A 17539-nucleotide genomic window follows, 5' to 3' on the forward strand; every position below is an offset into this window, starting at 1 on the left:
ATACATTTTTTAAAAAAATCACCCGTGACCTGGAAAACTGATGGATTTCATAATGATCTGAGGTCAGACATGTAGTACTGATTATTTACCTAGCACAGCATACATGTCAAATCACTTGTCTTTAATAATATTTCAATGTCAATTTCATAGTTTTCATTATTGATAATGTTAAAACTTTCCTCAATCCATCTTGAAATGTTTGGCTTTTTGGATAGGTTCACATAAGCCTACAACAAATATCATATACTTACACATATGTACAGAATATCTATTCATGGAGATTTACTATCTCTATTTTCTATTTACTATCTCTAATTTACTATTACTATCATATAGATATGTTTATATCAATAAATTTAAAAGATTCTGATTTAAAGTAATTAAATAATACTAATACAGTGTGAATAAAAAATGCAATGTAACAGTTCCTGGCATTTTTATATTAAAAGTAATAAAAGGGTACAGTCCTTATTAACAAAACCCTTGGTCCTATGAAGATAGAGAGGAAAACTCTTATTAGGTTGCCAGTAGTCTGATTCAGAAGTCATAGGAGCCACACAAAGTCTGATTTTCAAAACCTAATGGAGGCTTTCCAACAGATTTTGGGACAGATTCTTAAAAGCATATCGCTTTCTATACATGCATTGTTTAGATCTCTGCCCACAGACTCTTTCCATATGCTAAAAAATAAAAAATACCCCTTCATATGAAGAATGCTAGAGCTTCAAGATCTGTAAGAAATAAGAAAGTTCTGTGTGATACCCTACTAGTCTTGAGGCATACACTGAGGAGACACGGCAAAATCTACAATGTCATTATGAGATGTCATTTTGACATCTAACGGCCATACAAAGTGCTTTTGTATTGACAACAGAGTTCTGACACGGTGACAGTGTGGGCAACAACTTATTCCCATTAGACTTAAATATTGAAACACTGTTGTCCTCCACACACCAAAGCTGTGTCCAAGGAATCAAGCAGTGAAGGCACTGGAGCTGGCAGCTGTGATGAGGCTTTTGAGTGAGTGGTGCCTCCAGCCCTGCAGGTCACAGTGGACTGAATCTTCCTCATTAGCACATTACAGTATGAAAAAATGTCAAAAAATGAAGGAGGAAGAGAAAGGGAAGAGGAAAACCCAACCAGTTAGCTCAAACATTAGCATTTGTCTTGGATTTCCACAACAGTGATGGATGTCCAGAGGTTCCTGCATCAGGCCATTAGGTATGTTCATTTTCCTCTTATGTACTAAGAAATCACTTGGGTTTTCCCTACAAACCTAGCAACAAAACTAAATGGTATAGATTATTTACATGAGCAAACAAAAAGGACAAAAAAAGCCCAAACAAAACGTGGGAAAGAGCTTTTAGAAGTGGAGGCTGATGACTTGCCAGGTAGTGGTTGGAGATTAATCTAATTATATGGGCGTCTTTACAGCAGCTTTGGACATGATCCCTCCTCTGATCCTGTTAAAGATTCAGCAAAAAGCAGAGTTGGACCATGCGTTTCATTGTAGGTTCTAGCAGGATTTTCCCAAACGAAAGATTTCTCTTGTCAACTGTATTCGGTAACTAAGCATAAATGAAATTAAATGTCTTTGTTGCAGGTTCCAAAACCAGACTGATTTAGGCAAATATTAGTCTTAAACTTCTTTTGTAATAGAAGCTTTGGGTCTCCACTCTTTGGTCTCATACTTTGAGGGTGGTGAGACACTTTGAATCATAGAATTATTTTTATTTTTTTTTCCTCATGATTCAGGTAATGAGATATCCTTAAGTATCATAGTCAACAGGGAAAAACTTTGAATCATAGAATTGGCTGGGTTGGAAGGGACCTCAGAGACCATCAAGTCCAACCCTTGACCCACTGCTGCGGTTGCTAGACTATGGCACTAAGTGCCACATCCAGTCTCTTTTTAAATATCTCCAGGGACGGAGAATCCACCACTTCACTGGGCAGCCCATTCCAATGCCTGATCATCCTCTCAGTAAAGAAATTCTTTCTAATATCTAACCTAAACTTCCCCTGGCACAACTTAAGACCATGCCCTTTTGTCTTGTTGAAAGTCGTCTGGGAAAAGAGACCAACCCCCACCTGGCTACCCTCTCCTTTCAGGGAGTTGTAGAGAGTGACGAGGTCTCCTCTGAGCCTCCTCTTCTCCAGGCTGAACAGCCCCAGCTCCCTCAGCCTCTCCTCATAGGATCTGTGCTCGAGTCCCTTCACCAGCCTGGTTGCCCTCCTTTGGACCTGCTCCAGGACCTCGATATCCTTCCTGAACTGAGGGGCCCAGAACTGGACACAGGACTCAAGGTGTGGCCTCACCAGCGCTGAGTACAGGAGCAGAATCACTTCCTTGGACCTGCTGGCCACGCTGTTCCTGATACAGGCCAGGATGCCATTGGCCTTCTTGGCCACCTGGGCACACTGCTGGCTCATGTTCAGCTTCCTGTCAATCCAGACTCCCAGGTCCCTTTCTGCCTGGCTGCTCTCAGCCACTCTGTGCCCAGCCTGGAGCTCCCCATGGGGTTGTTGTGGCCAAAGTGCAGGACCCGGCACTTGGCCTTGTTGAACCTCATCCCATTGGAATCAGCCCAACTCTCCAGTCTGTCCAGGTCCCTCTGCAGAGCCCTCCTGCCTTCCAGCTGATCCACACTCCCCCCCAGTTTAGTGTCGTCTGCGAATTTGCTGACAGTTGACTCAATCCCTTCATCTAAATCATCAATGAAGATATTAAACAGAACAGGGCCCAGCACTGATCCCTGGGGGATACCACTGGTGAGCGGCCGCCAACTGGATCAGCACCGTTCAGCACCACTCTCTGGGCCTGGCCCTCCAGCCAGTTCTTAACCCAGCGCAGGGTGCCCCTGTCCAAGCTGTGGGCTGACAGCTTTTTCAGGAGAATGCTGTGGGAGACGGTGTCAAAGGCCTTGCTGAGGTCCAGGTAGACCACATCCACAGCCTTCCCCTCATCCACCAGGCGGGTCACCCGATCATAAAAGGAGATCAGGTTGGTCAGACAGGACCTGCCCTTCCTAAACCCGTGCTGGCTGGGTCTGATCCCTTGCCCATCCTGCAGGTGCTGTGTGATTACACCGAGGATGATCTGTTCCATAACCCTGCCAGGCACTGAGGTCAGGCTGACAGGCCTGGAGTTTCCTGGGTCCTCTTTCCGGCCCTTTTTGTGGATTGGCGTGACATTCGCCAACTTCCAATCATCTGGGATGTCCCCAGTGAGCCAGGACTGTTGGTAGATGATCGAGAGAGGCTTGGCAAGCTCTTCTGCTCTTCTTTTCTGGAATAGATTGCTCAGGGAAGCTGTGGCTGCCCCTTCCCTGGAAGTGTTCAAGGCCAGGTTGGATGGGGCTCTGGGGCTCTAAGCAACCTGGTTTAGTGGGAGATGCTGTTGGAACTAACTGATCTTTAAAGTCCCTTCCAACCCAGCTATTGCTGTTTTTCCAGATAGCTTTGCATCCATCTGTGTTGCACTTTGTACTCTGCATCTTTAAAAGTACACCTGCAAAACTGAAAAGATTTTGTAACCAGGATTAAATATCCATTACTTTTAATTGCTGCACAATTAAAGTAATAATGGTAGATTTTTTGACTAATCAAATAAAAACGAACATTTAATTGAACATTTAATGAATGTTCCATATCAGTCAAGAAAGAAATAGCTCTTAAATTTTTATTGCAATATTTGCTCATGCTACTGAGAGATCCTTAAAGGAACAAAAAATGTAACAAACCCATTTATTCATAGCCCTCACTAGGACTGAAAGGTGCATGGGAAAAAAGAAAATCCTCTTTGGGATGTCTTAATGAAAATACATGGAAATAATTGGAAAAACAAGAACAGCAGCATGTAACAGCAGAAAACTTCTAAAAAAGAAGCTTAGACTGTTGCTGGCAGGGTTTTCCCCAAGTTTAATACAGGTGAAAATTCCCCTTTAGAAAAGTGCATGAAAAGCATGAAGGTTTTTCAGAGGAAAATTATTGTACAGGCTGGCTTCCAAAAATATTGCAGCTATAAAGCATAATTAGATTGCAAGTATATGAATAACAAAAGTTAAAATCCCTAACAGTAATTACATTCATTTGATAATTATATGAACGCAAGATAAATGCTGTCCTTATAATTTGTTCTCTGACCACTGAGGACACAGCTTTGTGGACAACTTTCCAGAAGCACCTTGATCTAAGCAGTGAGGCCATCTGCTTAATTTGCTAGTTTATATTTCAGATGGATTAACCCTCCAACCTAGCTCACCAGGCAGCCACAGTAAATTAATGCGTTAATACAGGGAAAATATAAGGGCAGAGATTCTAGAGACATAAAATCCAGCTTTACTTTTTTCTTTTTATTAAATTTTTTATTTTAAAATTTATTAGGAATGCTCAGATTCTTGTTTAGTCACATGATTTTTAGTGTTGGAGAGCTGAAAAAACCCTACACAACAAAGGAATAAGACTTGCAGTAACATCGCTAGCAGGGGTGGCACCGAAGTGTTCGGTCTGCTCAGCCGACAATCCATCCAAAATATTCAATTTAACTCCTAGAAAGACCTCCCAGTTAATGCAGTTGAATTGTAACTTGCTGTATAGTTCAGATAATCAATTTTCTGAAATGCTTTTTGTCCTATCTTTCCCTGCAGATATGTGAAGAAAAAAAACAACTCACCATTATTCACCAGGACATGGAGTGGATGATTCTTTGCTTTAAACCGCTGCACAAATTGCCGTATAGACTTCATGGAAGTCAAATCACAGTATGAAAACTCCACTAGGAGAGAAGAGGAGATGAACAAAACCAGAGTTAAATCAGTTACAATGTAATCAAAATGCACTTACAGACATCAACATGGACTCTTGTGATAATGTAACCAGAAAAGTACAGACTTTAGAAATAAATCAGGCTTTTGAAAATTATGGGTGAAGCTGGTCTCAGAAGGTTTCTTCTTCCTCTTCAAAGAAAAAATATGAAGAATGCTGCTTCCTGGAGCTGAATAAGGGTATCAAACGGAGCAAATATGTTCCAGTCATTCCAGTTTTTTTCTACTGCTACAATTTAGGAAGAGGGGCTACATCCCTTCAGTGCTGAAATGATCAAAACACGTCAGCTAGAAATCAAAGGGGAGAGGAGAGGCCACATTGGGCACTACCATATTTCCTTGTGTTCCTGATGCAACATACTCTGCCCTATGCTTTCTTTCCAGATTATTTGCTGAGTGTCCACGGTCCAAAGAGTGATGGATTCTGACAATATGTTACAAAACAAAGCTTTATTGAGGAAGTAGGAAAGATGAGCAACAGTGTGCCCATAGGGCAACTCATCCCATCACCAATAACAAACATGGCATTGTAAGTGATGCTGTGGCTCTGGTGGACATCCAGGGACATTTCTTGTCCGGGTCACTGGACAGCAACAACCAGTTATGTAAGTGCCTTTTGGATGTGGGTAAGAGTTGTGCCCTCCCTTGGCTCCAGCAATGGCTTGAGAGGAGCACCCCTCACATGGCCACTGTGGGCAGCATCCTTACTACACTGCCAATGTCAGCTCAAGGGGCAGGGTGGCAGGGGGTAAGGGTTTGTTTAGAAACACTTTAAAGGGAAAAGGAAGAAAGAAAATTGTGACCTCACCCACCTGTTTTAGCCATTTAGAAAGTATTCATACTGCATGCAAAGCTTTTGGTTTGTTTCTACACTGTTTTAAGAAAATATGACTTTCTAGCACTTATTCTCTTTCTGGTTTTCTACATGTCATGGTGGGAATAAAAATTGACTGGATCTTGTCAGCTCCACCCCAGCCAGATCCAGCATGCTGGGGTCTCAGGTGGATTTGCCTGAACCTCTTCCATAAAGTGAATTTTCCAGGAAAAATCAAAAGGTGTTTCAACTTGAGAAAGGCAGACAGCACTAAGCAACACCCAGGCATGAAGTCCAGAAAGAAAGGCAAAGGCTGTCCATGCCACCCTTTGTGTCCTCACAGGGTGAGTCCTTACTCTCCACTTTGATTTCAACTGACTTGCAGATTTCCAGAACCGTAGAAAACTATGCAGAGGTGCTCAGTCTACAGGACAGCTCTACAGGACAGAGCTGAGGACTGGAGATACAAGTCCTTGCTGAGTTTTCCCTGAACTACCCTGCTCTCCCATCCTGTAGTACAAGAGCTGCTCCCCTATAGACCAAAGGAAGGAACAGCTTCCCCAGATGCACATGGCTTCCCCCACCTCTTCCTATCAAAGAAACCATCTTTAAAAGAAAGGTAAGTTAAAGGTATACAGATGTTCACACATGCTGAAGAAAGCCTTTCTAACAAGGATGTTAAAATATTGGGTAAACAGATTCCATCTCAGGCTGCTCTAAGATACCTTTCCTGTTACTCTTTTCCTGGTCTATCAGTGATGTTCACCAGACTTTCATCCTGTCGTGATAAGGCAGATGCTTCTTTACAGACTGCCTCTATAGTAAGAGTTTGAGAAGGCCTGCAGGCAAAACAGCAAGCTAAATATCAAAAGACAATCAAGGCCCTTATTATTATCTTTTACAGGAGAACAATTCCTTCAGTTCCTTTCAGTTTTGCACAACACAGACCTTTAATAATCCTTATATATTTGAACCTAGACAGTATTAGTCCCCTGAAATTGCCAAATTGTCTTAGTGAATATATAACTTACTTAGTGGTCTTTTCCATTAAGGGAAAAAAAAAATTAAAAAAAAAGACTTCATTTCAACAAGACTGACCCATGAATGGCACTTGACAGTTTCTTGAGCTCCCTATAGACCTTTAGAAGGTCTGCAATTTTGTTCAGTTTCACTGATATCTTGCATCTGGAGGTAGTAAGGAAATGCTAAAGCTATTAAATCCTGCAAGAGAAGAGACTTGTTCAGATCATTCCTCTTGTAGTCTAGCAGCTATATAAAACCACAGGAATGGCACTATAATAGCCACAAAACCTGGTGGTACGTACTTATTAGCAACCAGTGAAACAATGAATGGAATAAGGACCTAGGCAAAGCTTTATGCTGATTCTGCTGTTGCTCTGCTTCTCCTGGCAGCCCATCAAGCAGAGAGATTAAGGAAAACATGATCAGCTTCTTAGGAGGAAGCAACCCCCATTGCCAATGGACAAGTCCCTTTTATTGCAAAATATTCATCTTGGTACAGAAGGCATTGGACTTTAAGTAGATGCAGTATTTTGTGGCACAGGGCAAGGTCCAACCACTTGTTTAGACCGACAGTGCTTTGGACACTCCTACAGTTTGGTAATTTGCAAAGAAGGCACCTGAGAACATTCAATGAACTAATTTTTAATCTTTCCCCTCATACAATCTCAAAATTTTCCTTTTCTGCATCGCCAGCTACAGCTGTGGTTTGATAATCAGCAAGCCATGGTAAGTGCTTTTCAGGCTGATAGGTACAAGCCCATTCCTTTTGGGAATTAACTTTTTGCTACATGTGTCTGATGTTCCTTCCCTTAATTCTGTAGTTTAGCACACCAACTGCTGTCCTGACTTATGACTGCACAGTGCCCAGAGTAATGGCTTACTAGGCCAAGGCTACCACTACTAAGCTTATTTACTTGCTTACTTGGGAAATGTGTCATCATATTGAGTATTTGTAGAGCACTTGACATCAGAAGATCAGAACATGCTTTGCGCAGGAAAACAAACAAACAAATCAAACCCCAAGCATCTTTTTGCTCACGGGGCAGACACATTAATGGCCAAAGTCCTTGTTTATGCTTATTCGTGCATGGCATCCATTTGCCAGGGAGGCAGGATCACTGGCACGAGTGCTGAGGTGTCCTTCCAATGGAGAAAGGGTGCCAAAGCATGGCTCCAAGCCTTGTGCTGGCTCAGAGGCAGGGCCCTGAACAGAAACCCAATTTCTTTTTTGTGCCATCGTGTAAGTATTTAATACTTTTTTCAGCAGTGTACTGAAAAATTGCACACCTAGAAGCTACAGACAATGGTTAAATTTTAGAATATTTCAAAGCATGCACAGATATACTAAGCAAGTCATTTTTCCAAATGTCTTAACTAACAAAGACCAGTGTTAAATAATGTGAGTAGATGACCAAGCCTGAATTTGAACTAGCAATGTGACTTGAATCACTTTCCAAAAACAATGGCTACAGGTTTTCTGTATGGGATAGATATGAGAAAAAGAATAGATATGTCCAATAACAAGAAGCAAATGGAAATAGATGCTAAAATTAATATTCAGAGATGTTACTTCTTATCTTTTTGGTTTGTCTGCCACTAGACTTCAAATTAATAAAGTACCTAATTCATTGACAATAGTGGTCATTATGCCTTTGAGTTTAGTAATGTGGTTTCAAAACTAACTTGTTCCTTTTGTTTGTTGTATGCCATTAAGAACAAAAAATAGGAATTGAATCTACATATAGAACATCTGCATCTAATGCTGAAATGCACTGTTTTCTAACTCTATCTCATTTTATCTCTCCTTCTCCTATGCTTCCCCTTGCTTTCAGGTACTTCTAGGCTGACATCCAGACCTGTATGTGTTTCTTCTAGTGGAATGGTTATTGTTCTTAGGTAAATAATCTTTCCAAGGAAAGCAAACTGTCAGACAGTGGCTAAAATACTCACCGTTAAACAATTTTGACTATTACTTTACTGTAATTTGATGATTTGCTTGTCAGAAAGTTAGTAGCTATTAAAATACAAAAGAAGCATAATTTCCCAAAAGGCAGCTAGAGTTACCTATGCCATTGTTCACATATGAATAGGTATGTATATGATGGTGCTACAATTGCTTCTTTGCCTAATTGCTTTCTTTCAAACACCTATCTGCCTGGTGCAGATGGTGGGTAGTATGCTTATTGCTCCTCAGTAAGGCCACACAGATCCCACAGAGCTACCCTGGCTGAATGTACTCACACCACTGAGTACCTGCAGAGTTCAGTGCCCCCCACAGCACTGTGCACTCTCTGCTTGTTTGGTCCTGGTAACTGCAGTCAAAGGACCTGCAGGACAGGCACCTGGTGGCTCTTGGAGAGCTTCCTGACACTGTGAGTCCCACAGGAGCCCCAGCATTAAGACACAGCCCTTGAGTGCTAACATTCTCACGAGTTTTCCCCTTCGGGTCAACTTCTTCACACTATTTAGCACACCCTTCTTTTTAACATCTACAGTTCACCTTGTTTGCTTTTCACATCTGACCAGTTGACTCAGGGACTGAAACTTCTGAGATATTCACTGATCAGATGAACAGAGGAAAATGCAATGTTTAGGGTCCTGCAAGGGCTATGTCACTAGGGTTTAGATTAGATTTTGATGATCTGATTGAGAGGAGAGGAGAGGAGAGGAGAGGAGAGGAGAGGACAGGACAGGACAGGACAGGACAGGACAGGAGGAGAGGAGATTGATGCCACCTACCAATTACCTCTTCTTCTGCATTCAACTCTAACTCATTATCTTGAAATTATTACAGACAACTACAGCTCCACTTCAGCAGAAATCATAAGTCAGACTCAACTTTCCTTTATTACTTCTGCCAAGGAATTTTTCCACCATGCTTTCACTTTCTGCAGTCCTGCACAGCACAGCCCGGAGCTGAGAGCTCATAGTTCACAGTGGAAGGAGGACTACAGAAAGGATTGCTTTGCCTGTTCCTGTTTGCCCCTCATCTATCCAGTATCTGAAGATACCAGCAGGAAGAGTTACTTCTCCAGCAAGGCACAAAGAATGGTTCATAGACAAGATAATAAAGAATACTGCTCAGTAGTCACATATTCATGCTCAAAAACACATTGCAAAAGCTTCACTCAGGTGCATTGTTCTCTGTCTGTCATACCTCCAGAGAGAACACTGAGGAATTTGGCCTACTGTCTGCTGTTCTGCCTCCTGCAGTTATGCTTTGGCATCTGCACAGCAGCAAGCAGAAATGTTGTCCTGCTCACAAAAGAACTGAGTGGGTTTCTGAGCACCTGGACAGTGCAACAGAGAGGAGGTTTATCAGAAAGTGCTTTTAATGAGGCAAATATCGACCCTCTGATACATGCTGTGCTGCAGAGCTAGAAAAGCTCTGTCAGGAAGGTGGCAGGTGGAAACAAAATGGAGCAAAACCCAGGAGACCCAAAGCATGAACTGTGAGGAGAAGACATAAAGCAATACTGACTAGCATCTCTTTCCCTTTTGTCACTCCACTGTCCTTGCTGGCACTAACAAACAGTGGCTTTGCCTGGTCCAATCTTCTCCCTTCTCCTGTGGTCCTCACCCCAAAGCAAGGTGTCCCAGAATCAAGTCATCTTTCTTAACGATCTCCACTCCTCTGCTTTATACACCTTCCAGCAAAAACAAAAGTCATTCTCAATCAAAACAGGGAGGGGAATGAACTGACCAGCTGAGCCATTACATGACAATGCTGTGACTGGAAAATGCAAAAGCACTGCTAGCTAGTTTACTTACACAAACCTGGGGTTTATCAGTCTACAAAATGTGGCATGTGCCCTTCGACAGAATATGAGCCCTGTTAATAGAATTTTCCTACTTTGTCCAGGATTAATACAAGGGCTGGGATTAAAGCTTTGCTCAGATGTGAATGACGACAGAAAATTACATGTTATTCAGGACTATAAGATACTTACTTTAAAAGGACTTCTAGGAAAACAAAAGCAAATAAAACCCCACAGGTAAATAAGGCGTGTACCAGCCAACTGCATATTGAGCTGTACAATGAGAGACAGTCATCAGAAATGCAGAAAGCACAGCGTCTCCAATTTATGTCATGTTCCTGTTCTTGTACTCTTGATGACCTCTCTGGCTTCTACACCACAAGCACCCCAGACTCTCCCTGATCCTGCGTTAAGATTCACAGGAATTAAATATTCAATTGATTAATGAACAGAAAATCCCGGTATGTGCAATAGTACATATGGCACAGGTTAACCCTTAATTCCAGCTGCGGTTAGGCTAATAGTTTACAGAAATTTGGCTCCAAATCCTTCCAACTATTTTACTTGTATAGCTATGTACCAAAATGTTGATTGGTTTACATCTTAAAAGTTTCCCTATCCCTAGTTTTCTCCTCTTTTTTTTTTTTTTTTTTTTTTTTTTTCTTTATTGTGGCACTTTTTCCAATCACCAATCTTTCATAGACTACAAATACAAATTTATTGTTTGAGCTGATACTTGTAAGATGCCATGGAAGAAAAACACAGATGGAACACATCCATCTGGCAAAATGTGTCAGTGTGCTGCCATGGATCAAAATAGTGAGCTTATTTAAAGACATATGACTTGGGCACGGTCATTAAAAGATACATTCACAGCTTTAGTTAGACTAGGTTGTCTATGGTCTTCCATTAGGTGGGAGCACCTAAATTTAGGTGTACCTTCTCTGAGTCATCCATCCCAGTGCCATTGGGACAGACTAAAGAGATCAACTGTCTATGCCTAAAGTTAGCCTTTGTGAACAACCTCTGTGTGTCATCCTCCAGGTTACTCAGTGAGAAGAGAGTTGTGCATTGGTGCTCATGACATAAAAAGGAAGCCACATAGGGCAAAAATTAGTATTTCATGCCTTTTTTTTCTTCCTCAAGATGATCTGAACATTGTTCAAAGAGTTACCGCAAAAAAACCCAGGCATTTCAGGTTACCATTTCTTAACCATGTAGATCTCACTACTTGTACTAAGAGAAACGGGGGGAAAAAAAGATTTCAGCTTGCTTTCTGTCTTAAGAGGTGGAAGAGTAAAATAAAAAGAAATTTACTCTCAGAAACTGAGCATTTTGGATTAGTTACTTTCAACTTCTTCAAAGAGAGGTGTGTGGTCTAGTCCAGTGATCTTTTAACTTGTTAAATTCAACAAAGACCACAGTAGTTCTTGTGTACTGACTAATCCAAATAAGCAAAACTCCAAGGTAAGAACAGTATTTGAGTTCCACCACTACCAGTAGTTCCCATTACTGTCAAAATATCAGCTTCTCATAGGACTGCCCCCGAATGACTTCACAGATCCAGTTGCCAGAGCACTGGGACATCACAGCAATATAAAAAGGAGGTAGACCCTGTAAAGACACAGAACTGTCCATCCATGACTCTAATGCACCACCAGGTATGATGATATTTATGTATGCTACCATTTTAGCACAGTTCCTATAGGCACTGCATGCCCTGGTTTTCCAAACATGCAAGTAGCACTTTGCTGTATAATATGTAGTATTTTCTGCTCAGCAAGCAGTGTATTTGAAAAGAAATAAGCTTCAATCAACTTGTCAGATGAGTGACCTTAGGAAGCGGTGGCAGCAGACCAAGAGCAGTGGGGTCCATAGCCAGCTCCCAGGGTAAGAAAGGTTAACTCAGCTTCCTGTGGTAAAATGTCTTCCAGATTATTGACTGAAGAGGCTTTATGTTTTTAAATAGCAAATAGAATAATAGTTACATATGCTTGCTGAAAATTAGATGCCACCTCCCTTACTCTTCACGAGTTTGGGTGCTCATCACCCACGTTTCTGGCTGCAGAGAGTCCTCGGGCACCCTCCCTTGTTGCTATGGGGAGACTTTGTTTTTACCCCAGTGAGTAACTCTTTTGGGAACCCCTTCTGTCATTATTTCTAGCATCTGCTGGTGTGCCTTCTCATAGGTTTAAAGGAAATACAATTTCAGCAGCTTTGCAGGCTCATTTAAAGCCCTCTGGAGAAATGTTGGGAAAATGACATGGCCACGCCAGTTTCACTCTGTGGCTGAAACCTGGGGGGGGGAAAAGAAAAGTGTTGCAGTGAAAATGCTTCTCCTATCTTTTTCTCAGTATTGAGGAAGGCAGCATTTATCTGGATCACAGCTAAGCATCTTTTTTTTCCCTCCACAGACACCAAAAACAAGGGACAGACCCAGGTGAAATTCCTCTACCTCACAGGGACAGAAGAGCTCACAGTGAGCATCGGAACATTCATCATTTATGGACAAAAAAGAAGATAGCTTAGAAAACTCTCATTCCTATTATATATACTTTCAGATGCATTTTCCTCTTGCTCCCTGGAGAACAGATTTTTATATTAAATTTCATCACTATATTTTGTGAATTGCAGGTATGTTTCTCTTTCATCTTGAGTGACATTTACTGCTTATCTCTATACTGGGACTTATATCTCATTTAAAACCTCAGAATATATGGCACACATGTGACACACACATTATAGTGCTCTCTTATTGACACTTCCCATCAGAAATGAAACTCAAGCAAAGAGCTTTTTGGAAGTAATACACAGTCAATCCATTAAAGTAGATAAAAGTCAGTAAGCCTTTTACAGGATGGCAAAATAAAAAATGTACTTCAGAGCAAGCTAAGAGGAGGAGTCTTCCTAGAAAAGATGCTGAGTCCTCAACTGATTTAAATTGGTAAAGTTCTGCAAACTGTGAGCTATCATTTGTTTCTAGTTTCTTAGCTCTGTACTTGCACACTCCCACTGCATCTTGGGTAGTGTATCTTAAAAGTTAAGATACCAAATCACTTGTATAATTTAATGATCAAGGACAAATAGATGAATATGAAAGAGTACCAGGGATGACAAAAACAAAGGCCCAGACATCTTTTGCTGGCAGCCTTCTTCCTCTGAATATTTTCTTAGATATATACCCTGACTAAAACATGCACCAGCATTCTTCTTGAGCTGTTCCCTTCTTGACTTGCAGAATTTCTTTTCTATATGAATAGCTTACTTCACAAGCAAGTGTAATTTATTTACTCAAAACATTTTCTCCAAGCTAGCCAAACCCTACAAAATTCAATTTATTTTTAAATTAGCTATTTTGCTCAAACCTTTACATGCCTAAACCCTGCTTTCCTCAGCCTCCCTGATTTATTTATTTTTTAAAGTGAAAGTCAATTTTCCTTGCCTTACAAAATAAAAAAGGTCTTACATTCCCTATGTCTTTATTTTAGAGAAAGAACTGACACAAGTTTCTGTGAAAAAGAGGCTGTTCAGAAAGTGATACCTTTTCTACAACAGGGATACCTTAATTACAAACACTCCTAGAGTCATAATATCTATAGAACCGATTTTTTTATTTAGTTGCTACAGTAATGAACCTCTAAATCCACTTAGACTGCTTTTGGACTGAAATAGCTCAGTGATGATGAAGCCCCAGTTCTCATAGTGTCCCAGTACTGAGCTGGGCCACTTGATTGGTGTTGCTGCAGGTCTGCCTTCTGTCCTCTCATGAATGTAATTGTCAAGAGATGTGAAGTTGTAACCTTCAGTCAAAATACAGAATGCCACCAGCATGACTAAGTTTGCAATGTAGGAACTTCTTCCCATAAGCAAATATCAAATATATACTTGGAGATCTGAAAAAAAAAAAAAATCTTTCCAGTGGGAAGAACTATATAGATATTTCATACACAATAACAACTTTCAATTCATGGCCAGATTTAAATAGCAGAGAAACCTTTTGTGATGACAAAACAATTTTCCCATTGGCTATTTCCTGAAAAGAGAATGCATTCTCTGAGTATAGCTGCTTACCATTTCAAAACCACCAAAATAAAAACCTTCAGTGTGAAGAAGCATGTTTGTAATGAGCTTCAGTATTACCACGAAAACACCTCAGCAAATATTCTGCTCCACGCCCTCTGAGCTAACACAGAGAGGCTGATAGTGCCTCTGCCTTGTAGCTCTTCAAGGACAAAAACCTTGCCGAGTCAAAGGAAATAAAACAAAGAAGGGAATAATATTTCCAAGCTTTAGGGAAGAATAACCTTGAGTTGTCCAGAACACAGTATCTTTTGCTCTGGACACGAGAGCAAACATATCCATAACAGGAGCTTCTGCAAACACCAAATTTCTTTTTCCCCACGTTTTATGGTTTTTCCCCCCTGTGTAAGTCCTAGCACCCATGTGACAATCTTGAGCAGCTCTCAGATCCAGCTTCAATCAACTTTTTTTCTTCTTTTTTTCTTTGTTTTTCTCGAGATAGTCTTCCTACAGATCAGTGAGTCGCTCCTGCTCCTGGCAGCAGTGGCTGAAGAGCTGGTGGAGAAGAGGCAGAGGGAAGAGGCAGCTGGGGTGGAGGGGCCATGAGAGGCAAGGGCTGCCCCTTCCACCAGGCAGGCAGCTTTAGGGACAGATTAACCTGGTTCCTGAGCACCTGGTGGACTGGCTGCTCTCCCCTCTCATCCCTGCCCCTCTTCACTGCTTCCACAGAGGTCTGCAGGGGTAACTGCTTGTCCTGGCTCATGCCCACCTACACATGGATTAGGACGTGGGTTATAATAAAATAACAATGAATGCCATTGTCCTTTCCCACTCCTCCAAGAATCAGGATGCACAGGCTTACTTTTTCCTTCCCTCCAGATCTGACACTAGACTGTTTCTCTTTCATGCTTAAGCAAACTTAGGTCTATAGAGGGCTTTGGAGATATGATTCATCTGACCTGTTTCACAAATCTAGTTTAAGATGAGATGAATCATGTCCTACAACTGCTTATTCCTCTTTACAGACTGCAAAGGGAGCTTGATGATGCTGACTCAGTTTTAAACCTCTGCATTATAAACCCCCTCAGTAAGGGGATTTGAGTCCCAGTGCTCAGTTTGAACCAATAATGAACAAATAGAATAAGAGAAAATCACAGAACTGGGTATGCATGCAGATGACTCAATGTTACTCTCCATCCTAAAGATTAGGAAACAAAACAAAACAAAAAAAAAAAAAGAGTGAGAACTTCAAGAATCCTGCCAAAGGCTCACAGTTAACTGAGTAACACAAAGAAAATTCATGCTAGAGAAACATAAGGAGTCTTGCAGGGTGTGTTTAAGTTCTTCTCATATTGTGAATGCCTCTGAAATAACTGTGACTTCTCAATACAAAATTTGACATATTGTTGCACAATCTTATTGATGAACATATCCTGAGAGTCTAAGAAGGTAAAGACAATCATGGTGGTTGCTATGTATGTTCATGAATATAACCAACACTGAGCTTATGCAAACTGCAAAACATTATTATTTCTAAACAAACAACAGTATAGCTTTGCATCCCAGGTGAGAACTGGCAGTTTTGCTGTTGCTTTATTAATAACACATCTCTTGCAGTTACTAATCTGAAGCAGAGATCTTATTAGCTAGCAAAGTGCCATGAGAAACAAGTGCAGAAGAATAAGATGCCAAGAATAGAACCAGAGTTTCTTGATCGATGCTTCAGAGGCTTCCCTGTGTGCTGGACTCCATCTCTTTCTCTTTTTACTCCTATACAAATCAATATTTCCTATTATTTTCAGGGATGTATTAATATATATGAAAGGGTCTTTAGGGTCTTTTTTTGGTTGGTTGGTTTTTATTTTTGTGAGATCAATTCATCTTCAGGAAAATTTAGATCTCTCTCCCCACTGCAGTCCTGTTTCGTTCATTACTTTTCTGTTCTTCTCATGTCACCTCCTTTGTTGGTCCTCCAGAACATTAAGCATGATCACTCTAATATGTTTATTAAGGGGCTTTAAATCAACTATCTTTCATAGCAGCACCCTGCCAATGCTGACCTGGAATTTCAGACAATATAAGACAGAGTTGTTGAGCAAGGAGCCACACTGTTCTCTTCCATCTCAGTATTCAGGCTTCTGGTGTTCTCATTTTTCTTGAAGGCAGACTGACATTTGGACATCTGAATAATTCTTACTGTTAGCAATGTGCTTCCTGTGTCTTGGCCAGTCTCAACCCCTGCTGATAACCCTACAAAGATAGCTTGTGGAAATTTTCCCTTCCACTAGAAAAAAAAATCCCTGGGAAGGTTATGTGTGGTTGGAAAGGGCACACTCTCACTTGGGGACTACTTAGGAAAAAAAAAAAGATTTTTTTCACAGAATCAGAGAATGTTAGGGATTGGAAGGGTCCTCTGGAGATTCTCCAGTGCAACCTCCTGCATAAAACTCCTTTATCTGCATGAATTTATTTTTTTTTTCAGAAAAGAAAATAATTTTCCTAAAGGTAAAGCTTGGGGAAGGTACCAGATGAACAAAAAATGGATACTTAAATATTTTTCCTGTTCAAAAATCCAGCTTGTGAATAACAATCTCTGCCATTGGCCTTAATGCCAGCACTACCTGTATAGTAGTACCTGTACTACTGTATAGCTAAGTCTTTGCATTCCCATTTATTCTTTGGGCTTTCTGGAGCAACTCTCATCAGCCAAACTCATTTTTAAAAAGTGCTGGTGAGATACTCCTCCAGGTCTGAACTTCTCATCTGCAGAAGGGCTTCAAGGTTTGGAGCAAGGAATTAATTGCTCTGCAGTGCATAGTGAAGATGATCAATCTTGCTGAATTGGTCAGAAGAGATGCATAGCTAAAGGAAAAGCATAAGAGGTGTATGAGTCAATTTCTGTGTGAATCTGCTCTCTAGTTATAAGGAAGGAATTCAGCAGTAGGTAGAAGGATCTGTCTTTTTTGAGGCAATAGCCACAGCACTGTTTTTGTTTTGGTGCACATCTTTCAGGGACAAGCCTTTTAGGGGAAGGAGGGGGAAGATGTGATTCCCATTAGTCTCCTTAAAACCAAGTATAACTCAAATAGATGTTTACT

At 41.0% G+C, this 17539-nt stretch overlaps 1 protein-coding gene across 1 annotated transcript in view; it reads right to left on the reverse strand.

The window, feature by feature from the left end:
• Positions 1-17539, reverse strand: part of DHRSX (dehydrogenase/reductase X-linked) — a 169929-nt gene that overhangs the window by 52390 nt on the left and 100000 nt on the right. Inside the window, exon 4 of the mRNA XM_071747255.1 lies at positions 4676-4777. Within this exon, the coding sequence (XP_071603356.1) occupies positions 4676-4777 (102 nt within the window). The remainder of the gene's footprint in view (positions 1-4675; positions 4778-17539) is intronic.

Source organism: Heliangelus exortis, chromosome 1 (genome assembly GCF_036169615.1).
Source record: "Heliangelus exortis chromosome 1, bHelExo1.hap1, whole genome shotgun sequence".
Taxonomy (NCBI): Eukaryota; Metazoa; Chordata; class Aves; order Apodiformes; family Trochilidae; genus Heliangelus; species Heliangelus exortis.